Here is a 24,967-nt window from a genome sequence, read left to right as displayed (position 1 = left end):
TAATGTTGTTGAACTTTTTTCAATTCTTGTTATGTTGTTGAACTGTTTTCAATTGCAGCTCAAGTACCTGTACTTCTTTACTTTGATGGAGAGTGGAAAACTACGGATGATCTTACTCATTTTTCTGCAAAGTCAAACAGCGGTATGATTGTTCCCCAAAATTCTACTTATGCCCAATTAGTTGATCAAATTTATTCTGCTACCGATGTTGACAAATCTAGATATGATTTATTGCTTCAAGCCAAGTATAATGCTCCTGGCATGATTGCCAAATTTTCTTATATAACTGATATAAAAAAAGATGTGGATGTGGAGTTCTTTTTACATGAAGCAGTTTCAGTCCACAACCGCACAACCGTCTTCGTCTTCGTATTTTCTACTCGTGGCGCTCTCGACAGAATAAGAGCTGCTGGTGCTGGTGTTGGGGGTAGGGTTGCGGGTTGTTCTTCTCGTGGAAGGTTTGGCTTTGGCTGGAGTAATTTGTTTTTTCTTCCTCATGACAGTTTTTTTATGAGGAATTCCATCGTCAATATCTCCAAGTTTCCTCTTTCTGTAGTCAAGATCAAAAAGGACATCATAAACATTACCTCTCATATCTTCAAAGTCATCCCCAGCATATAAGATCTTCTCTTCTTCAGACAATTCTATTTTCTTAACAATTTTGCCTTGCAGGGCAGTGTGAAGATCAGAGGCAGTGCTCTTCCTCTTTGATTTGTATTGTATCATCCTTGGGCAGACAGGCTCTTCCGTTTGAAGCGTCGTTTTAATTGCAAGATTGGGGACAAACGTTTGGATCACCTCATAAGTCCACACTTGTAAGGCTAGTGCGAACCCATATACGGTATGAGAAACATCGACATCTTTGTCTTTGTCTTTGTTCTTCTTCCCCGAGGCGACATTCTTCTTCTGCAGATATAGCTTCCTGTAGCGATCAAGGTCTTTGGTCAAACCCCTGATGGTTGCTCTAAAGGACACCTTTCCCCATGGAAAATTGAGGAAGGTGTCGATGTCATCGACCATGCTGAAGAGTTTCTTATTTATTATCCTCTTCGGGTCAAGGGCAAAGAGATAATGGGAAACTAGGTATACCAGCCCCAATTTCCATGCATCTTCCCTATCAGAGCAGGACAGGAATTTTGAATGAAGGTCTGCTATTCTAATAAGTGGAATACTTTTAAAATATTTAAGAACCAAAGTTGGAGATTCTTCAACCTGATTGAAAATCCTTTGCTCCGCAGGGAATCTCCCAAAATTGAGACCTGTAACCAATGCAAACTCCCTCATCCTGAAGCACAGCTCTTCTCCATTCACAAGGAACTTCATCTCCATAGAATTTGAGCTGGACTTCCTGAGGAGCATTTGGTGTATAATCGTTCTTGAGAACCGCAGTAACGGGTGCCCTTTGAATAAGAATCTGAATTGGGTTTCCTCTACCCTTTCAGTTAGATTCATCTTTGCAAACTTGGCCGCAATATTTCCCATATTGGTTTTCCAAGATACCCTACCAGCAAACTCGGGTATTATAGTGGACTCCATCTACAAAACAAGGAACAACATGGGATCACCATGATAATTAGCAAAACAAAATAAGTATTTAATTAAATAGTAAGACCAACAACAAAAATGGAACAGAAGAAATCATGACAGAAAATAGTTTGGTCCAGTTCAATCATAGCATCTAGTGTATAGATGCACATATATATTCCCGAGTCATCCACTCATCAAAAAGGATTTTACAATCAATGTATTCAATATAAGAACACTCCAATTAAACATATTAACACTTTTAGAAATGCATTCAATCAAGGTAAAAGTATATATATCTTCCTATAGCAAGTGCAATATGGTCCAAGAAAGTGAACATACAGTGTGGATCATTTATGGCTTTTGATTCAGCACAGCAAATTAGGAGCACGTGTTGACTAAATTTCTTAATATAACATCGAAACCTGTCTCATTGGCATTCTATTAAGGTGCAGTAAAGCAGCAAAAGTTAAACCCTAACCCTAAATACCATTTCTTCACAAGCACATAACAAACACGAAACCTGTCTCATTGGCATTCTATTAAGGTGTAGTAAAGCAGCAAAAGTTAAACCCTAACCCTAAATACCATTTCTTCACAAGCACATAACAAACACGAAACATGTCTCATTGGCATTCTATTAAGGTGCAGTAAAGCAGCAAAAGTTAAACCCTAACCCTAAATACCATTTCTTCACAAGCACATAACAAACACGAAACCTGTCTCATTGGCATTCTATTAAGGTGCAGTAAAACAGCAAAAGTTAAACCCTAACCCTAAATACCATTTCTTCACAAGCACATAACAAACACGAAACCTGTCTCATTGACATTCTATTAAGGTGCAGTAAAGCAGCAAAAGTTAAACCCTAACCCTAAATACTATTTCTTCACAAGCACATAACAAACACGAAACCTATCTCATTGGCATTCTATTAAGGTGCAGTAAAACAGCAAAAGTTAAACCCTAACCCTAAATACCATTTCTTCACAAGCACATAACAAACACGAAACCTGTCTCATTGGCATTCTATTAAGGTGCAGTAAAGCAGCAAAAGTTAAACCCTAACCCTAAATACCATTTCTTCACAAGCACATAACAAACACGAAAATGTCATTTCTTAAACGAGAAATATATGAATAAACGTGAAATGCATGCATGCAGAATAAGAACACTGATACAATACTCGTCATATACTCTAAAAGCATTTACACACATAAACGAAACCAGAACCAAACCCTAAACCCTAAATACATCAATATAAATCAATATAAACGGAATAATACACATCAAAACCTAACCCTAACTCTTAAGCCCTAAACTCACCGGAATATGTCGAAGAGACGGTGGAAAGACGATGATGTCGAATAGACGGTGGAAAGTCGAAGATGTTGGACGAGGAACGATGTTGAGGAACGATGATCTTGATCGATGTTGAAGGAAGTCGGCAGTTGAGAAGACGTGGTTTTGGAAGTCGGAGTGGGAGGGAGAATCGGGGAGGTTTTGTTTTAAATTAGGGCCGAAAAATTATATATAAGACTAAAGACGCGAATTACCATCCACGCGTTTCATCTAAAAACGCGTGAGTTTATCAACGCGATTTAGATGAAACGTGTGGATGGTAATTCACGTACATTGAAAAACGCGAATTGCCATTCACGCGTTTCATCTAAATCGCGTTGATGAACTCACGCGATTTAGATTAAATCGCGTGAGTGGTAATTCGCGTCAATGAGCGTAAAATCTAGCGCCGGAGGGGTATTTCTAACATTTCGTAGGGCAAAAGGGTCATTTTTGCCAACATTAGCAGGCGTGGGCTTTTTTTGGAATTTCCCCTGTTATGGGGGCCATTTCATCAAATTTCCCAAGGAGAGGGATTGAAGGGGAAATTTGATGAAATAGCCCTACTAAAGGGTTTAAATACATAAATGGACCCCACTTCATATTGTTCGTAAAAATGGCACTTAATATTATATTGTTTGTATTAGTAGGGTTAAAATACGGATAACAAATTTTTTAATATAATATATATTAAAATATATTAAAAATTTATATTATTATAAAAAAATAATCTTACTACTCTTATAAAATATAGTAAATAAATAAATATATTGGTAATTTAATATATTTAATTATATTTATGGTGTTCGGGGCAGAATCAGGGTAAAATCATGGTGGGTCGGGGCGGGAATCACAAATACCATCCCCGTTCGGTTTCGGGGAAAAACCGTCCCAAACGGGACAATTCGGTTCGGTTTTCACGGGGCGGTATCAAATTGACATCCCTAGTTAAAATGATGGTTTTTATAAGGTATAGATATTTTTATATTTTTTATTAAGATTTGAAGATTTTGATATATATAAATAAAATAATAAATAATAATTTAATAAGGAGAGGGATTGAAGGGGAAATTTGATGAAATAGCCCTATTAAAGGGCTTAAATACATAAATGGATCCCACTTCATATTGTTTATAAAAAGGGTTATTTTGCTTTGCGAAAAGTCTGTAATGTCCCTCTCGCGCCTGATTTACCGCTCAATTACAATAAATGTCATTCACGCATTTTATTTAAAATGCGTTAGTTCATAAACGCGTTTTAAATGAAACACGTGACTGACATTTCCTGTAAATAGAAAGTCGAGAAATACAACTCACGCGTTTCATCTAAAACGCATTTATGAACTCACGCGTTTTAGATGAAACGCGTGAATGGCATTTATCGTCTTTCATTTTATATATACTATATTTTTTGTCATAATTTAAAAAAAAAACTCATTCACGAATATCGATTGACTCTCTCACTTTTCACTCTGACTTCCAACTTCGTCTCTCGACTTTTCATTCCAACCTCACGAATATTACAATATGAGTAATTCTATTGTATTGTATAATTGTATGAGTAATTCTATTGTATTGTATGAATAATTCTATTCTTTAAGTTTACTTCAAACCGTGGCTCTTAGTTTGGTTGTATGCATATTACAGTGTTTTTATTTTTTTTGGTAAAAGATAAACAGTGACTCACGAATATTACAATATGTTTAATATTCGTGAGTTATGTTGTAAACCGCGTGAGTTGATGATACACAATATGTGTGTGTTGGATTCTTCTTAATATTCATGAGTTATGATACACCATACTATAACATAACTCACGCATATTACAACATACATGAGTTTTATGTTGTAGTATGGTGTATCATCAAATCGATTAACTCACCTATATTACAAGAAATTCAACACAGGCATATTGTAATAACCCTCCATTACATCCACTAACGCATATGACAATAACTAAGTCGTATTGTAATAAATCAACAAACCATAAATAGAAGAATATTCAGTATTACATAACTAATGATGATAAACCATAATATTTAGTATTGTTACCAAAAGTCTAAACAATGAGAAATTAAGTAAGCATATGCTGCAAATAACAAGCAGCAATAGATTCAAGCAACCTTGTGTGAGGAACAATATGTTCATCCAATGTTGATGACACAGCAGCCACTATTTCAAATAACCAATTGTCGGGAAAAACATCATAAATATTTTTCAATGGTCGATTCCTGCTATCTATCTCCAAATATATTATTATAGTTTTGTCTTCATTTGGCTCAGCAAATGGATTATCCATTTATTTAGTGCTACCTCCTCCAGCAATTATTAACTCTATGAGATCCTGTTTGTAAGCTGGGAAGAAATTTCCTACGAAAATAAAAATGTAACTGTCGAACAGTTTCGAAAGCTGAAAAACAAACAAACAAAATAGTTTCAGTTATCAAGCAAGATAATGAAGGTACACAGAGGAGGAATCAGACCAAACTTACATTGTTTTGAAGTCTCCCAGGTCTAGGACCACCTTGGGCCCCATGATTATCTTGTTTAACCTCATACGGTTCCTCATCAACATAACTTTTGGCTTTCATTGATGATTTTATCCCTGCATAAAAATAATTTTAATTTTAATTTAACAGAACATATGTATGAAACAAATCGTGTTAAGAGAGACTCACAATCAATTGTAATGACCCATCTCCCGTTCAATATTGACTTCAATACTTTTAGAGTTCGGTCGCATGCACCATTAGCATCAGTGTAAGCTATAACATGAGTAACATCATCTCTCCACTTCATAGATACCCTTGCACCACAAGTGCGAGCAAATTGCATTATCAACAACTGTGTCAAACAATAATATCATGGTCATTACATTCAAAACTAGATAATATGGACATGGTCAGTAGAGAGAATAGTACATTATTTTCACAAGATAATTGATTGGGGTAGAAGATCATCACAATATTTGTTGCCTGCATATTATCAAAAAAATGTGTTTTGTTATTAAATACGAACGATTTCATCACATTGTCTTAACAAGGGATGGTTACATTGTCCTTCCCGTCCCGACTCAAAGAGTCAATAACTAGGGTTTGTGAAAAAACATAAATATGAACATTTCAACATAACAACATTGTGTGTACGTAAGGTTTAGGGTAGGGTTTAGGGTAGGTCATTACTGTGTTTGTTGCGTGCATATTATAAAAAAAAGTGTTTTGTTATTATATACGAACGATTTCATCACATTATCTTAACGAGGGATGGTTACATTATCCTTCCCGTCCCGACTCAAATAGTCGATGACTAGGATTTGTGAAAAAATATAAATATGAACATTTCAACATAACGACATTGTGTACGTAGGGTTTAGGGTAGGGTTTAGGGTTGGGTTTAAGGTTTGTGGTTTCCTAAATATAAACAAAAGATAGCAATTTTGTTGTGCGTACCATTTTGTTGAACGAACGGAGCAACCTGGCTATGGTCGTGGTCGTGGCAGCTCCTAACCTTGAACGAACAGAGCGGCGTGGCAAATGGAGCGGGAGGGAGAGATAGGGTTTCGGGGGTTGGAGAGTAGACTCGTCGAGAAGCGAGAGGTGGAAAGAGTTTTTTTTATAAAATTAGGGCAAAACAAGTATATATACGATGAAAGACGAGAAATGACATTCACACAATTTCATCTAAAACGCGTGAGTTCATAAACGCGTTTTAGATGAAACGCGTGAGTAACATTTCTCGACTTTCCATTTATGGGAAATATCACTCACGCGTTTCATCTAAAACGCGTTTTTGAACTCACGCGTTTTAGATGAAAATGCGTGAATGGAATTTCCCATAATTTGGCGGTAAATCAGGCGCAAGAGGGGCATTACGGACTTTTCGTAGGACAAAAGAGCCCTTTTTGCAAACAATATGAAGCGGGGTCTATTTTTATATTTAGACCCTTTAGTAGGGTCATTTCATCACATTTCTTTATTGGAGTGTTGTTTAATTTTTTTTTAATTATTTAAATAATCTGAAACCACTAGTAACTAACTAGGTTTGTTTTATAAATGAATTATTTGGATAAATTTAATTTTTTTTCTAAATAAACCAGTTTAATTAAATTGGTAAGAAAATTTAAGTTACTATTATACCTTTCTCTCTTTTTTATATATATATATATATATACTTTTTAAATGAAATAATTTAATTTATATTAAATTAAATATTAAAATACAATAAAAATAAATATTATAAAATTATACATATATCATATTAACTTTTATTAATAAAAAAATAATGTTTAAATGAATACTAATTTTTTAAATTACTATTATTAAAATTTAAATATTTTATTAGATAATATAATATGTTATAATTTTTTTTATATTATAATTTTTTTTAATTAATATAATTTTTTTTAAATAATTTCTTAATAAAATTTATATTAAAATAAAATTTATAATATTATAAAATAAATGTTATATATATTAATATTAACTTTTATTTATATAAAATAAAATATATAAGTAGATGGTAATTTTAATATTTTAATTGGTAAAATATTTAAGGTTATTTATAATTTTTTCTTAAATTATGTTATAATATTATTATTTTATTAAATTAAAAAAATATTAACTTAAATTAATTAATATATTTATCTAGTATTTAGAGTTAATTTATATATAAAAAAAAGTAATGATAGGGGAGTGAAAATTTTGTAAGAATGTGTAGAATGTGTAGCGGAAGTGATGTGAAATGGTGACTAGACCTGATAATTAAACATAATTTCAAATGTCTATTTATCTATCTCCTATTCATTCATAATTTCTCTCTTCTTTTTTATTAATAATTTATTTTTTATCTCTTCAAACATCATTAATAATTTATTTATATTATTAATTTGTAATATATATTTATATATTTTATTATTTAATTTATTTATTTAAAAAAAATAGAATAATAATAAGGTCAATAATAAATCAAATAAATAAATAATAAAATATATATTTTCAAATATATATTATATTCGATAAATATATATTTAAAAGTATAATAAAATAAATATGAAAATTTTTAATTTCTTAAATTAATTATTTCTCTCCTCTATTAATATATATATATATATAACCATGATCCTTTCCTTGAGTAGGGGTGTTCATCGGTTCGATTTTCGGGTTATTCGAATTTTCGGTTCGGGTTCTTTGAATTTTTATTTTTTTAAGCAAATTCGAAAACCGAACCGATTTGAATAAATTCAAATTCGGTTTATTCGAATTCGATGAATTCGAATTCGGTTTGGATTCGGTCGAATATTCGATTTAGACCAAATATACATCACCTACCCATAAGATAATTTTTTTTAAAAGAGTTAACAAATTAAATAAGTTGTTAAAGAGATTTTATCTACTTAAATTATAAAAAATATAAATTATGCAGACTTAGCTTGGTGACTAACGCCAATATATATTCGACAATTAAACGACAAAAGTAAAACAGTGTCCACGACGATAATATATGGCGGTTGAGAGGTGTAAACAGCTAGAGAAATGGAAAAATGAATGAAGGATTATAGATTTAATGTAGGAATCTAGTATGAGGTCCATAATAATTTATTGTATAATATGTAATAAGTTATATAATATATAATAAAAATGAATTCGGTTTTTTTTATTTTCGAGTTGAAACCTAAACTCGAAAACCAAACCAAAAACCGTATTTGAATTCGAATCAATTTAAAATTCGATTCGAAAACCGAAAATGTAATTCGAATTCGGTTTATTCGAATTTGGTGAATTCGAATTCGGTCGGATATTCGGTTCAGACCAAATATTGAACACCAAAATTTATCTGCTCCCTTGTTCTTTCTCTTCTCACATGGAGGGGCCAAGTGAGGCGATAAAGTAATTATTTTTTTTAATTTTTAAAAAAAAAATAATTACCTTATTTATTTTTAAAATGAGTTCTAATAGAGAAAATATGAATTTATCAAGATCTAACTCAAATCATACATACTAATATTCAAAATAAATATAATTCAAACTATCAACTATTAATATTCAATGTAAATAAAAAACAATTTAGGATAAGAGTTAACCCAATATGATAATATAAAAAGAGATAATATATAACATTTTGAGTTAATGGATTGAATTTATAATATATTTTATAAGAAAAAAAATGAAAAGAAAAAAATTTAAGAGTGAAGATAGAAATAATTAATTTAAAAAAATTAAAAAAAATTAAAAAAATATATATATTTAATTTTTTATTCTCTTAAATAAATATTTATTAAATATAATATATATTTTATTATTTGATTTATTATTTTCTCTATTAATATTTAAAATAAATTAAAAAAATAAATTATTAATAAAGATAAAAGAGAGAAATTATTAATAATAAGAGATAAATAAACATTTGAAATTATGTTTAGTTATCATGCATAGTCACCATCTCACATCAATTTGCTACACATTATGACATTAGCAAAACTTTAACTCCCCTATCATTACTCATAAAAAAAGGTTAGAATAAATTTCTTTATAAATATTTAATTTAGATGAGGTATATTTATAAATTAATTAATATTAACTTTATTTTTTAATATAATATTTATTTATTTAAATTATTTAAAATTTAAATATTATATTAGATAATATGATATATCATCAAACAAGACTAAGCTTTCTTCTCATTTCTCATTTCTGACAGTTAAAAAAAAGGTATTTCAATTATTCATAATTAAAAATCACGATTAAAATATATTTCAATGTTTAATACAAATGTTTAAATAACAAAATAAATTTTAAACAATATTCCAAAATTAATATTCAAAGCTATCTAACTAAAATCAAATATATTTCAATACTTACTAATTCTACACATAAAAATAGAGAGTTCATAAGAAAAAAAACAGTTGGATCTTCTATTTGTTTGTTAGTTCAGCAATAATAATTATTGTCCAAATTTAATATATATATATATATAAAGATATTTATATGTAGGAAATTACAAATATCAAAATTATTATATCATATTAATCTAACCAATTAAAGTTAATAATCTAACATATATTAGAATACCTAAAACCGAGAAAAATATGATCATTACATGTAATTTTCATTATTATTTATAAATATCATTAGAAATTAAGTTAACAGTGTCTGAAATGGTTATTTTTTTTTTTATAACTCTAACCATAAGAGCTCCAAATTGTATAGTTTAAAAAAAGATATCTGAAATCTTATTTGACCCAATAAAAAAACCTTAATTTTACCGTTCAACTTTATATTTTATCTCAAAATCTTTTTATTTCTTCCTAAAATTTGAGTTTTTCCTTTTAAAAGTTGTTTAGAAAAAACCTCTTCTATTCCATTTTATTCATTTTCTAAACAATCTGGCATTTTCTATTGTTTCGAGTCTTAATTTCCGAATGAGTCTTAATTTCCGAATGTTGGTTGAATTCTTAAAGGCATTTCAGACACATTTTTTTGAGAAGTCCTGGAAACATTAAAAGTATATTGAGGACGTAACCTTAAAAACTAATTAATACAAGATGTTATCCTATAAACATTATATTTATGTTTTAATAAATTATAAACAATGAAACATATTACAATTAATATAGGTAGAGAGTTGTTAAATTCCAACCTTTATCAATATATGTTTAGAAATATCAAAAACATGTTATTAAACCACGATTAGTACAAAAAAAAAGTAATTAACTAAACATATTCTTGTATGAGGTTTTTTTATGATTACCCAAGGCATATATCATTAGGTATTTCCATTCATATATATACTACTAAACTAATTTAAATAATTAATTTTGTTAGTACAAAAATATCTAAAGATAAAGAGAAAATGACAAAAAGAGAAACAACCCCTAAGTACACAACTATTGTCTAAAAGAGGTACATAGCTTCTCTAAACTTTACTTCAAGAGCAATTATATTCTTGAGAACCTAGAATTCAAATTTTGAGAACTCAATAAGAAATCTTAGCATATTCAAAATTTAAATAGTAAACATTTATCTTATGAAAAATCACAATGTTAAGCTATTATTGAATCTATTTATAAGTAGATGATTGCCGCAAAAATCACACGATAAATGGTTGCATTTTATGCTAGATCAAATAACTATTATAATTTTTTTTAAGTGAAATTATGCTAAATGGTATGCATTTTATGTTTATCAGTGTTATTCATAAACTATACTTTTTTTTAAGTAAGGTTATACCAAAAGGAATGAATTGTATGTTTTTTTGGATATTTCAAAAATGATGTATTATAATATATAATATACTTTTGTAACTTCTCACAAATTATTTAAATTGTATAAAAAGAACTCTTACATATTTTTTGCACAAATCCAAAAAAAAAGTATGGTATGAAAAAAGATTGATAGGGTTGAATTTGTTTTGAGATTTTGGTCAATGATTATGACATTTAAACAATTATTAAATTCAAATTGTCTTGTTTGGTTGGATGAAGTGATAGTTGATTAAGAATGAAACTTGAATTGTATTTATGTCTCACTAATAAACACAATTAAATATAATATTATTAATATATTTATTTATTATTATAAATTAATTTTTTTTAATAATATTAACTTTTAATATAATACACTTCTATATTATAGAAAACATAATTTTATATTATTTAATATTATAAAATAATTATTTTTTTTTAAAGAATATGATATAAAATGAATACCAACAGAAATTCTCGAAAACCAAACAAAGGCGTATAGTTAAGTAAACTCCGATCTTTAATTAATATAACTCCATCACAGAATTTGAACCCTCACAACCAAAATGTCCAACATCTTTAAGGCATTACTTTCTATTGCTTTTTTCTTCTGTTCATTTTTAATTGGTTCACGTGAATTATAAGGGTGATAATTGAATCAATCCTAAAATATCTAGTTTTATGTTCAATTTCTCAAATGAACATATTTTTTTTCATTTTTTTCAAATTAACATATTTAATTATTAAATTATTATTTTTATAAATTTAATTATTTAATTATTTATATATACATTTAAATAATTATTTTTATAAATTAAATCATTTATATTTTGATATATATTTTAAATTATTATTTTTATAAATTTAATTATATACCCAAGAAACATAAATTGATCCCTAAATCTTTTGAAATAAAATAAAAGTAGAGATATAAATGTTTCAATTTAATAAGTTAAAATAAAATTAATTTAAATAAAGAATTAAGGATATGAAAAAACATTATTAATAATATTTTTTTATTGTTCTAAGAACCTATTAGTTCAATAATTATTGGGTAAACTTTTTACAATTTTATTTTCTTATTTACATGTTTGTTGATTTTCTTATTTTCTAATGTCAAAACTTTATTATTATGTTTAAATGAGTTATAATTTTTGAAATATTTCCAAAAAATAAATAATAATAATAATAATAATTTTATCTTTCTCATTAAATGATTCATTTTGTATATTATTCAAAATAAAATTTTATCAAATTGGGGATGTAGCTCAAATGGTAGAGCGCTCGCTTTGCATGCGAGAGGCACGGGGTTCGATCCCCCGCATCTCCAAAATGTTTTTCTCAAATTTTTTTTTACCAAAATCAAACTATATTTCTACAAGGCTCACTCAATTTCATCTCATACACAAATAGTTGAATCCATATATAATTTTGTCATAAATCCAATTCTCATATATCAATTTACTTGATAACATAGACCAAATATTGCTCATTGTTTTTTCAGTAATCTAAATATTCTTTATATTGAATTTCTTGCTAAAAAGTATCATAAGTTAAGCAATTCATTATATTTAGAACAAAGATTGATCAACATTCATTTAGGTAATAAAAGGGTTTAATTTTTGTACAATGTCCCTAATGAATGGAGATTAGTTGAAGAACCAAATTCAATGTCATCCTATTATTTTTCAAGCCCATAATTTTGTTAGCTTAGTGTTGAAATTGAAAACATTGTATATGATTAACAAAACAATAGAGAAATAAACACACATTAGAATTCCACATTCAACACTTATTTCATTACAAATACAAAAATGTTGAGTAAGTATTTGTTAATCATATATATTTCATTAATGGTGGTGTTAAAACGGGATGGGGAGAGACATTACATACTATTTTTAAACAAACACGGGCAGAAAAGGATAGTTAAAAAATTGATAAGTTTGTGGCTAAGTATATTAAATATTGTCAAAAAGAAATTTAAGAATCTTATTAGGGGTTCGATAGAGAGATATTTGAACCGATATACACAACATCACTCGCACGTAAAGAAGATTCTCGATTATCCAATAGAACGGAAAAACATGTCAAAGTCTGGGTATTTATTATGTCGAAATAAAAAAATCTTGTTATGTGACGCATGATAGTTAAATTCACTTTATGTATTATTCTTAACATTTCGATGTAATAATGGTTTATTTATTTAAATATTTTGAATATGTTAGTGTAATAATTTGTTTTGGCCAACAAAAAAATATTACCACAGTTATCTTATTCTTTTGGACATTTTTAATTAAATGATTAAATTATTTACTAAGTCGTAGTCAATGCCTCCTTGTTAATTCTATCAGGATTTTAATTCTCAATATATAAATTTTACCTCTAAATTCCTAAATAAACATTATAATTGGAATTGCACCCCTAATTTCAATTTAAATATCAATTTTACCGTAACCAAATTCACCCTTAAAAAACTCATCCTTTGTGATTAATATTTATTAGAGGTGAATTTACATTGGCATTAAAAATGTAAGACTATATTCTAATTATATTATTGTTTGATTAAGTACTTAAATGGAATTGAATTTAGCATTAGAATTCTTATTTAAATTAAAATAAGTATATATTTCTTTAGCTTGAATGAAAAAAATATCAAAAAAATATGAAAGAATTCTAACTCCAAAGGTAGAAATTTAATTGTAATACTTATTCTTACTAAAAAAAATTCACATCCAAACAAAGTCTTAAAGAAATGCAAAATCTTCAATAGAGTTAAACGGAAAATCGAATAAATTTGACGAGATATTCAAACCGATAGAAATGACACTTCTCGCACATGAGGAAGAATTTTGACCCAACAATAAAACTGAATTAACGTCAAAATTTGAGTAAAGATAACGTACAGTATAAATACGTTATAGTTATATTCATTTTATGTATTATTAAGATTATTTTTGTTACATTAACGAAAACGTTTATTCTTATTTTCAGACTTTATAATAAAATAATAGTTCAATTGTTATTTAGAGTCGAACCTGGGTGTTTTTTTTATTATCATATATGACTTGAATTTGTAAATTATGTCATATGAGTCTCCAACTATCACAATTTTAGTCATTTAAGACTTTTCACAAATAAATAAACCCTCCCTTCTACTTATTTTAAATTTTCTTTTTCTAAATTAATTTATTCATTTGTAACAACAAGATAGTAATTTTTTTATTCGATTTTTACAATTATTTCAAACATTACACATTTTTAAAACATTCAAACTATATTTGACAGTTTTAAACCTGCATTTAAATATAAATAAGTCTAAGTTGATAGACATCACACAAAATTATGTCGTTATAAAGACTTTTGAAAAATAAATAAAAAATTTTATCTATATTGAAATTTTCTCAAATCTTTTTTTTAAATTTCTCATAATTTAGTCACTCAAACCAACGTGGAAATCCCAACAAATAATACTAAATTTTTAAAATATACATTCAAAACGTATTTAAATATTATTTTATTTAAAAATATGACAAATTAATTAAAAAAAAATACGTTAATATAATGTGATGGAAGTTTTGTCTATTTGACAAATATCTCAACTTAATAAAATTTATATATTCAATATGTGACACAATTCAAAGTTCAAGCATTATGAAACTATCAAAATTTGAACATTGAATATCAATTGAGCCATAAATAATTATAAGTCACTTTTTAAATATTTTTTATTTAGAATAATAATAATATATTTTAATTTATAATTTGAATAAAATAATTGATAATGAGATAAACATTAATTTTCTTTTATTTCCATATAATATTTAGATTTGAGTTTTAATTAATGAATTAAGTGGTGTCTAACTGGGAAATTTGATGAAATGACTCTAATAAAGCCCTTTATTTGAAGAAATGATTGACCCCATTAAAACTGGCGGAAATGATCACTTCCCAGTGTTATGACGAAAAAACTCTGTCACGTGACGCGGCGGAACCATAATTCGTCGTGATGGTGGTCGCGTCTCGCGACGGTACACTCGACTAATTAGAGTTTTGTCGCGTCACGCTGGATATATTCGTTCGAAAATAAAAAATGGTCACTTTTGCAATTTTTATTAGGCGGGGTCATTTTTCTAATTAAGGACATTATTATGTTCATTTCATCAAATATCCTGTCCAAATTAAATTGGGATAATGTTTAATTAGTTTAGATTATTTAAATAATTTAAATTAAAAAAAATATAAATTTACTTAATTAATTGGGCCAAAACATAAAAAAAAAAAATATATTTAAAAAAAAACAATTGAATTCCATAATCAGCCCAAGTTGATTGGCCCAATGAAATTTTGTAATGACGTCTTTATCCCATCATCATCATCATCACAATCGTGGTTTACAATCACTTTACATCCCTAGCAAACCTCTCTCTATCTCTCTCGATCTCTCTCGACTGCATAATCACTCTTACGTCTACTTCACGCCCCGCCGTCGTCTTTCCTCAACTCCGCGGCTTAGATCCGAGGAGTTTTGGAAAATCCTAAGCTTTAACAACCAATCGATCGTCCGAAACTTTTCTCTCATCCCTTTAATTCCTCTACCTTTCATTCTTACAGGTAATTGATCCACTTTTCTCCTTTCGATCTGCTCTTTAATTTCATGTTTTACAGGAAAAGTCGCATAATTGATTGTGTTTGATTTAAGATCTGAACGTGTAGCTTTTAGTGTCTTGATTGTTGAATTTTGGATTTTAAATTGGTGGTTATTATTTGTTAAAGGAATCAATTAAGATTTTCTTATCCTCATCCATTTTGCATAAAACAACAAATAAAACAATGTATTTGAATTGAGTTAGATTGTTGATGATTAGGAATCTGTTTTGTTGTTAATATAATATAAACCAATAATGTATATTGGGTCATGGTCTAGGGTTATAAAGCTTGCAACTTTCTTCTTGATGGGGAATTTCATAATTTTTAATGGTTGGACTTACTTATTATGAATTTCTACTGTGCAGACATGGCTGGCTCTGCTCCTGAAGGTTCTCAATTTGATGCATCTAAATTTGATGCCAAGATGAATGAATTGTAAGTTTTGACATATTGGTTTCTGTCATTGTTATTATTATTGTGTGTTCATGTGTTTACCCATAGATGATAACTCTTTATTCAGTATTATAACTATGTTTTCATAGTCCTATTTATCATTTTTGTATACTAATATGTATTATATATTTGGGTTTGATTGATTGATTGATGTGGACAGGCTGGTTGAAGATTTCTTCACCTCTTATGATGAAGTTCATGACAGCTTTGATGCAATGGGCTTACAAGAAAACCTTTTAAGAGGCATTTATGCTTATGGTACTTATTCTGCTTTCATCCTTTTGTTATAAAAGTATGCTGACAGTGTTTGTTGATTAGCATCATGAAAATTAGGGTTCTGAATGTTTCTAGTAACCGATCACTGACTCTTTCGATTTTCTGTGAAGGTTTTGAGAAGCCATCAGCAATTCAGCAAAGGGGAATTGTTCCTTTCTGCAAAGGAGTTGATGTGATTCAACAGGCACAGTCTGGAACTGGAAAAACAGCAACTTTCTGCTCTGGAATTTTGCAGCAGCTTGATTACAGCTTAGTTGATTGCCAAGCTTTAGTCCTTGCTCCTACTCGTGAGCTTGCGCAGCAAATAGAAAAGGTTATGCGTGCACTTGGTGATTATCTTGGTGTAAAGGTTCATGCTTGTGTGGGAGGAACTAGTGTTCGTGAGGATCAACGCATCCTTCAAAGTGGAGTTCATGTCGTTGTTGGCACGCCTGGTCGTGTTTTTGACATGCTGAGGAGGCAGTCACTTCGTGCTGACCATATCAAAATGTTTGTGTTGGATGAAGCTGATGAAATGCTTTCAAGAGGGTTCAAGGATCAGGTGATTTATCCTATAACTAATGTCTTGTTTGATGAAAGGTTAATCCAAATAACCCATTATTCAAATCATCACTCAAAGTACCAAATTATCCTGTATACATGATTTTTATAACGTTTTAAATATTAAATACGAATGTTATATTCGTTATTTAACCGAAATAACCTTAAGGTCTTGTTTGATATGCGTTATTTGGATTTATTCTTATTAACCCAATATCTCATCTACTCATCAATCTTTTCATTCAAGCCATTAACTAAAATTCCATCTATTTATTTTAGAAAGTATTTTGATAGATTAATCAAGTGATTTGATGGTTTAAAGGATTGGTGACGTGATAAAGGATATTTTGAAATAACCCAAGATCAAACAAGCTGCTAATGCCCTTTCACCAAACAACTTACATTAAACAAGATTATTTGGAAGAATGACTTGGTTATTAAAAAACACTAAATCAAACAATGATGCCCAAATAATCCACAAGCTACAACATTGTTTATTTGAAAGAAAAAAACTTGATAAAACAACCTCTAATTATTTATTGGAGTTCATCTAACCCCTTTGTTTGAATTATTTTGTCGCCAGATCTATGACATTTTCCAGCTGCTGCCACCAAAAATCCAAGTTGGGGTTTTCTCTGCTACAATGCCACCCGAAGCCCTCGAAATCACCCGTAAGTTCATGAACAAACCCGTAAGGATCCTTGTCAAACGTGACGAACTCACCCTCGAAGGTATCAAGCAATTCTACGTAAACATCGAGAAAGAAGAATGGAAACTTGAGACCCTATGCGATCTCTACGAAACCCTAGCCATCACTCAGAGCGTCATCTTCGTCAACACCAGGCGAAAGGTCGACTGGCTAACCGACAAGATGCGCAGCCGCGATCACACAGTTTCGGCCACTCACGGTGACATGGATCAGAATACACGTGACATCATTATGCGCGAGTTTCGCTCGGGTTCTTCTCGAGTTTTAATCACCACTGATCTTTTGGCACGTGGAATTGATGTTCAACAAGTTTCGCTTGTGATTAACTTTGACCTTCCTACTCAGCCAGAGAATTATCTTCATAGAATTGGTAGGAGTGGTCGGTTTGGGAGGAAGGGTGTTGCTATTAACTTTGTGACCAAGGATGATGAGAGGATGCTTGGAGATATTCAGAGGTTTTATAATGTCACTGTTGAAGAGCTCCCTGCCAATGTTGCTGATCTTCTTTGAAGAACAAGAAGAAGAAGAGGAGTTTTGATTTGACAAAAAAGGTAATATCCTTGTTTCTGAAGTTATTATTATTGTCTTATTATTATTATTATTATTATTTTTAGAGGCTTTGTGGTGAATTTAAATCTTGTATTGGGTTGTGCGACCTGATGTTATCCAGATTGCAAATTTTGTTGGTTTCATTTTGTGTTGTTTACGACGATGCCCGCAACAATTGGATGTTGTTTGAACTGTGGGCGGAGATTTGTCTTTGTTTTTCGTTTATGATATATATATTTCATTTCAACAAAATTGCATGTTTTTTTATTTGTTTTAAGTTTAGCTATTGATGCTGTCTATAGGGTTTGTGTTGCTATATAGAATTGTTTAGAGATTTAGATTTTTATTTTGGTATAGAAATATGTTTTCAAATGGTGCACTTTTTTTTCTTTCAAATGGGAGAATTGTTTAGTGTAGAAGGGTTGGTTATAACTTTTTGTGTAAATAATTTCATGTGAATAAATTATGTATCATCACAAGTTTTTATCTTTATTAGTAACTTTTTTGAAGTATTATTTTAATTTTTTATGATATATAGTAGATATTTTTTTGAGGGAATGCATATTTTGGGTTATTTTTTGAATTTTAGTCATGATTTACTGTTTTAATTAACTTGGCTTAATATGTTGGTCAAATATATTAGAAGATGATTTAGTTAGAGCTTTATTTTACCAAATAAAACTAATGCATGATTTCTGACTATTTATCACATGGGTAATGTTTTATTGTATTAAAATTCAATACATTATTACTTACGATAAATGCTGTAATATTTAATGTTGTGAGATTTTCATCTCAAAATATTCATCACAATACACAATCTTCTCTTGCTCTTCTATCTTCTTTTCTAATCAATCTTATATTACTCTATTCTTTCTTGTTGTATTAATCTCTAATAATTTTTCATCTCAAAAGGTTGAAATATACCATCATCACATGTAAAATGCGTAAAGCATTGTGTGTATAAAAGTGAAAATCCAGCTTCGTCTCAAAAAGAATAAAATATTAGGGAATTATGGTCAACAATAAAGGAGTTACGCTATCGTAACGCAATGAATGTGGATCAACTCTTGGATTATCCGGGTGAAAACGACACGATCAATATTTTAACTGATGAAGAAATCATTGAGGGTCATAGAGAAAACAATTAAGATGAAGACAATGAGGATGATAGTCTTGTTTTGGAGCCTCTTTCTCGCAAAGAAACAATTAGAGCATGAATGAAACTTAGTAATTTTCTCCTACAATATGATAGAAGCACTTCACAACTTTATAAAGTTTTGTAAAAAGTGAGATATGAGATTCAAATGGATATAAATTTTCATATAAAGTAGACAACGGTGGACTCATATTTCACTAAGACACTCTGAATTATTAAAAAATAATATATTATTACTTTATATTTCGGATGCACCAAAAAATTAATAAATTTATTGAAATTATTACTTTGTTATTCGGCTTGAGTCGAAACTGTAAGAATTTATTACTTTATCGATGTTATTATTTTATCGAGAGTCTACTGCACAATAAATATATATTTAACCAATTTTATTAATACAAGAAAATATTTTGAATAAAACAGACAACTTCCAATAACACCATCAAAATAAAATTCTAGCTAAGCTTCAATTAGGTACCTTGTTTCTTTATTACTGAAAATAAAATTCTCATGATTCTTATTCTTTTGAGATTTTCAAATAGTTTTAGTTATCCATTGCAACTTCATTTGGATTCATTTCTAAAAGAGAATATTCTTTTCAGTTATTAAAACTTCAAATTACACATAAAATTAATTTGTAAATAATATGTAATACTATAAAAAAAATGTAAATAAGATTTATATATAAAATAGATCTAACATATTTGTTAAAATTAAAATTATAAAAGATCTAAATCATTTTACAAATCTTGTAAAAATATTTTAAAAATAAACTCAAATGAGATGAGTAACGATGAATAATTAGATAAAGTATTGTGAACAAATCAATCTAATAGTGTCGAAAAAATCTCTACTAAATATTTTGAACGTTAATACAAATTGTATTTGTCCGATGTTTTTAATATACAATGTCAGAAAATTTGTCTAAGTATACTCGTAAAAAACACTTTTATATGAAATATTAATTCCAATAACTCTTTTTATAAAAAATAAAAAATAATTTAAAATTCGACAACTTTTAAATTTTGTTGTTAAGAAAGATTTAGAACAAAATTCATTAATACAATTTGACAATATAAACATTTAAAAGAAAAAAATTGATCACTGATAAAAACATAATATGGACTCAAATTTGAATAGTAACAACAAAATAATTTTGAGTTTGTAAAATTTTGTCCAGGAAAATATGATAATAATTTACATTAAAACATATTTTATATATATATATATATATATATATATATATAATTGTTGTTGATTATGTGATTATTTAATTGGAATATGTCAATCCTATTTAATTTGTCTAGAAGTTCAATTAGGGTTTAGTTGTTTTTTTTATTTGATATTAATTCATATATATTTGTGGTTGGAGTGAAAAAGGGACATAATCTAATAAACAGGACAAAAATAAAATATTGAATACGGCGCACCCTTTGCAGCGAAAATAGTCAAATTTGTCTATTCATTTTTATAAAGTATTTAGATCAAAAACATGTATTATTTAATACTAAATATATTAAAATAATCATATCAAATTAATGGGTGTGGGTAAAGAGTTAGTTCGAGGTCTTTTCATCGAAAATTTCGTTTATCTTTAAAAATATTCAACCATTCGTTTACATTTAAGAACAGTTTGATTGGCTTTAATTATTATTTTTTCTATCATTAAATGTTTTTCATCTCTCATTTTTGTAAGAAAAATACATTTTTTTTTTCTCGTACTATATTATCCATGATATTGATGATTTTTTTTTTTGAATAGTATGTGAAAAAATCATATCACTATTTAAAAAATAAATTATATTAAATTTAAATTAATTTAGAGAAATAAAATTAAAAATGTTTAAAACAAAATTATAATAATTTTTTCTTTCTTTATTGTTATATATAAGTATGCCATGATTAAAATATCACCAACATACCAATATATATATATATATATATATAAAAGCACTTTGGAGAAGTCAATTATTAAAAAAACATATCCGAATATTTTACATTAATTTTCTAAAAAGAATTCAATCACTATTAAATTAGATGGTTATTATATTTTACTCGAACATGGCCACCATGATTCAAGGATGAGCAAAAATGTGGTGGAAAAAAAGTATGGCCAATAGAAAAATAATATTTATGGAAATTAGCATTAATTTATTTTATTTTATTTATTTTGGAAGAAGACAATATGATGATAATGCCCACTTGTCCAATAATGATAAAAAAAAAACACATATTCTATATAAAAAAATCCCATAAATAAATTATTATACTTTTTTTTCTTCAAAAGTAGGACCTTGGAATGGTTGTCTTTACTTTGGATATTTTAAGTGGTTGTGCCTAGCACGTATACAAATCCCCTTTTAATAACTTTAATTTTAACAAATAAAATACTATTTAATATTTATTCAAATTATAATTCATAATTTAAATGTATTTAATAAGATGATAAATTTTAGTTAATTTCACTTTATAATAGGTCATACCTAGAAAATATATGAATTAAGAATTAAAAAAATTACTTTCATTTTTTACTTTTTCACATTTTTTAATGAGACAGTGGTTATAATAAAAATTGTGACAAAACATTAGATACTAAATAAACTCATTGATGCTGTCTAAAAATTAATATTTTATTTTGACATAATTATAAATTTAGTAAAACTTAGTCAAAATAAAAATTAAAAATATTATTTGAATTTGATTATAAAATTATATTTTAAAACATAATTCATATTCAACTTTAATTTTTTTTTTTTTATTTATTTATCTTGAAAGCATTGAATTCACAACTACATATAACTAAACATATTCAACTAATTTAATCAAACCTATCATATGACGAACTCGAACTTATAAGGCCAAACCTATCGTATGACGAACTCGAACTTATAAGGCTATGGATATTATCTCTTCATAGTGACATGAATTACGAACATGAATATTTGCCCTTTTTTTTTTGTAGAAGTCAAATGATTTAGTGCCCACGCGACATTGCTCATCCAGGCTTCCATCCATCTTTTAGAGAAATGGTTAAGAATTATTGCATTATGTCGGTAATAATGGAACAATATGACTAGTTATCAAAATTGAACAACTTAGAACAATTTATTTACGATACTTAATATTTAAAAAAATCATAACATAATCATTATATCCAATATGTATTCCTACAATTAAAGTGAGTTCAAATAAATATAGGTTGGACTCGAAAACTTATGAATCAATTGCTAAGCCCAATACCAATCTCTTGACTTCGAGTACCCATATAAGAAAAGAAGGTAACAACCTTTGCTAATAAAAGAGTCGTGATTAAGAAGATATCAGCTTCTATTTGTTCTATTTTGATGAAGTTATTTAGTTTTGATTTTTACGTCATAATATTATTTTTTTTATTTGTTAATTTTTTCATCATTTTAGATTATATACTCATTTTCTTAGTAAGAATTAAATTGTTGACATTTGTTTTCTTAAATAGACTATTTTCATTTTAACAAACTTAAAAATAATATTTAATAATTATTAGTTGATTTTTAATTTTATTTGATATTATTTTGTTGGTATAAAGACTATATAATTATAATTTTTGAAATGTTAGGCCTCTTTTGACTAGTCAACAGCCGATAACCGTTGGAATTTGGAGAAATGGTCTTAGAAAATGACTCTCCATTCCAAATATACAGAGGGGGAAGAGAGAAGAAGAAGAAAATACTCTTATTCTCTCTCCCTATAATCTCTCCCTATAATCTCTCCCTGTCTTTCTGAGAAAGAAATTACAGATCAAGAACGATGCAGATAGAAAGCTACAAACCCAGTTCAAATTATCCTCATGAATTAAGATCATACAGTACTTCATATTCTTCTTCTTCTTCTTCAAATTATCCAAACAATGATATAAAGCTGAAGAAAGGGAAAAGCACAAACGAGACATCTTCATCATCATCTTCTTCTTCATCTTGGGGATTTGGTGATCCAGAGTTTCAGAGAAAGAAAAGGGTTGCTAGTTATAAGACTTATGCTGTCGAAGGAAAGATCAAAGGTTCATTCAGAAAAAGTTTCAGATGGCTCAAGCTTAAGTATTCCCAGGTTGTTTATGGTTTGTGATCATTTTCTTTTCTTTTCAAACTTTGTATTATTGTGTTCTTTATCATTTTGATCTTGTTTTTATGTTCGATTCTGATTGAAAACTTGTTTAATTGAATTGGGGAGATTAATATGGATATGATATTGAATTATTCTTTGATTATGTGAAGGTTTTGAAATTCTTAGTTGAATGAATCGGTTGGTGTTTTATTGAAGTTTGGTTTTGATTGTTTAATCTTTTTAACTTCATGGTAAAGTTAATAATTTGGATTTATTATAGTGAAATAAGGAATAGGCAATGGAACCAACTTGCATTAGAGATATATTAGGGTTCAAGGCTCATCTAACTCAATCCACAAAATCACTAGGACAATTTTTTATGATCATTTATAAAATAAAATGTCAAATAATAAAATTGGGGATACTAAATATATAGAATTTGGGATAGAAACTCACAATTTGAGCAACTTATACTTATGGTTAAAGTTATCATAAATGTTTCTAACAATGTTAATTTATTATTTACGTGAAATTTATAAATAAATAAAAGATTAATGTCACTAATTTAATTACCGAATTTTACCGATTTGACTACCGAATTTCAGAGAATCGGTAATTAAAACCTTTTATTCACTAAAATTATGTAGTTAAATTAGTGACATTGAAGCTTTTATTTATTTATAAATGTCAGATAAATAATAAGTTAAGGGTGTTTGAAACCGTTAATAAAAATATCGTTTTGTATAACTTTAACAATTAGGAATCTCAAATGGTGAGATTTGAAGTAAATTCAATATGTTGGATATGTTGGTAGAGAGAAATGCGTCTGACTCAAGGTACCACTCCATCTTGAGGCTAGCTATTGAATTTGATTCATAGAAGGAATAAGAATCGAGACTCTTTGCAATTCAAATGGCTTCAACACCATTCTAAAAAATTATATATTATTTTTAGAATGGAATTTTGTCAATAAAAAAATGTTCAAACTTAATTTGACCCAATAAAGAGCCTCAATTTAACAAGTTATCTTAATAATAATTATGAGAAGAAAATAGATTAGGGTTCATACCCAAATTTAGACTCCAATTATTTTCATTTTATTTTGCTCAACTATTTTTTTCCTCTTTGTATATGTAGTTATTACCTTTATTTCAATTTAAAATATTTTAAATAAGAATCACGCTCATATGTTTAATCTTCTATGTACAGACTCTTTCCACCTGAGCTATCCCAGTATATTTTGGTTTTGTCCAGCTCTAATTAATGGTTCAGATTCAAAATAAGTTCATCAAACTTGTTTTATACATGAAATATGGTGGTTATAGTGAGATTTTGGTGTAGAGTGAAACCCCAAATTATACTAATAATGTTCCCTCCAGAAATTGAGGCTTCCCACAAATAAATTAAAGTATGTGCTTAAATAATTTAGAGAGCTTGAATTTAATATAAGA

The 24,967-nt window shown here is 28.1% G+C and overlaps 2 protein-coding genes and 1 non-coding gene across 4 annotated transcripts; all 3 read left to right on the top strand.

Annotated features, from left to right (window-relative positions):
* The first annotated feature begins 12,360 nt into the window (after positions 1 to 12,360).
* TRNAA-UGC lies at positions 12,361 to 12,433 on the top strand. Its single transcript has one exon. It is a non-coding gene; the product is annotated as a tRNA-Ala (tRNA).
* Positions 12,434 to 15,492: 3,059 nt separating this feature from the next.
* LOC124929364 (eukaryotic initiation factor 4A-2) lies at positions 15,493 to 18,559 on the top strand. 2 transcript variants are annotated; one of them, XM_047469707.1, is made up of 5 exons: positions 15,493 to 15,714; positions 16,116 to 16,185; positions 16,364 to 16,461; positions 16,590 to 17,020; positions 17,603 to 18,559. In XM_047469707.1, the coding sequence occupies exons 2-5, from the start codon at positions 16,118 to 16,120 to the stop codon at positions 18,236 to 18,238; spliced, it is 1,233 nt and encodes a 410-aa protein (XP_047325663.1). In that variant the 5' UTR covers positions 15,493 to 15,714; positions 16,116 to 16,117; the 3' UTR covers positions 18,239 to 18,559. The 2 variants fall into 2 exon arrangements, with proteins under 2 accessions (XP_047325663.1, XP_047325662.1); XM_047469706.1 differs by lacking the exon at positions 15,493 to 15,714 and having other exon boundaries at positions 16,097 to 16,185.
* Positions 18,560 to 23,098: 4,539 nt separating this feature from the next.
* Positions 23,099 to 23,731, top strand: LOC124932446. Its single transcript, XM_047473075.1, has one exon. It carries the CDS (start codon positions 23,223 to 23,225, stop codon positions 23,535 to 23,537), a length of 315 nt encoding a protein of 104 aa, XP_047329031.1. The 5' UTR covers positions 23,099 to 23,222; the 3' UTR covers positions 23,538 to 23,731.
* Positions 23,732 to 24,967: the final 1,236 nt, after the last annotated feature.

Source organism: Impatiens glandulifera, chromosome 3, assembly GCF_907164915.1.
Source record: "Impatiens glandulifera chromosome 3, dImpGla2.1, whole genome shotgun sequence".
In the NCBI taxonomy this organism is placed as follows: Eukaryota; Viridiplantae; Streptophyta; class Magnoliopsida; order Ericales; family Balsaminaceae; genus Impatiens; species Impatiens glandulifera.
The sequence above is the reverse complement of the archived record's forward strand: the minus strand, read 5'-3'. Positions and strand labels throughout refer to the sequence as shown.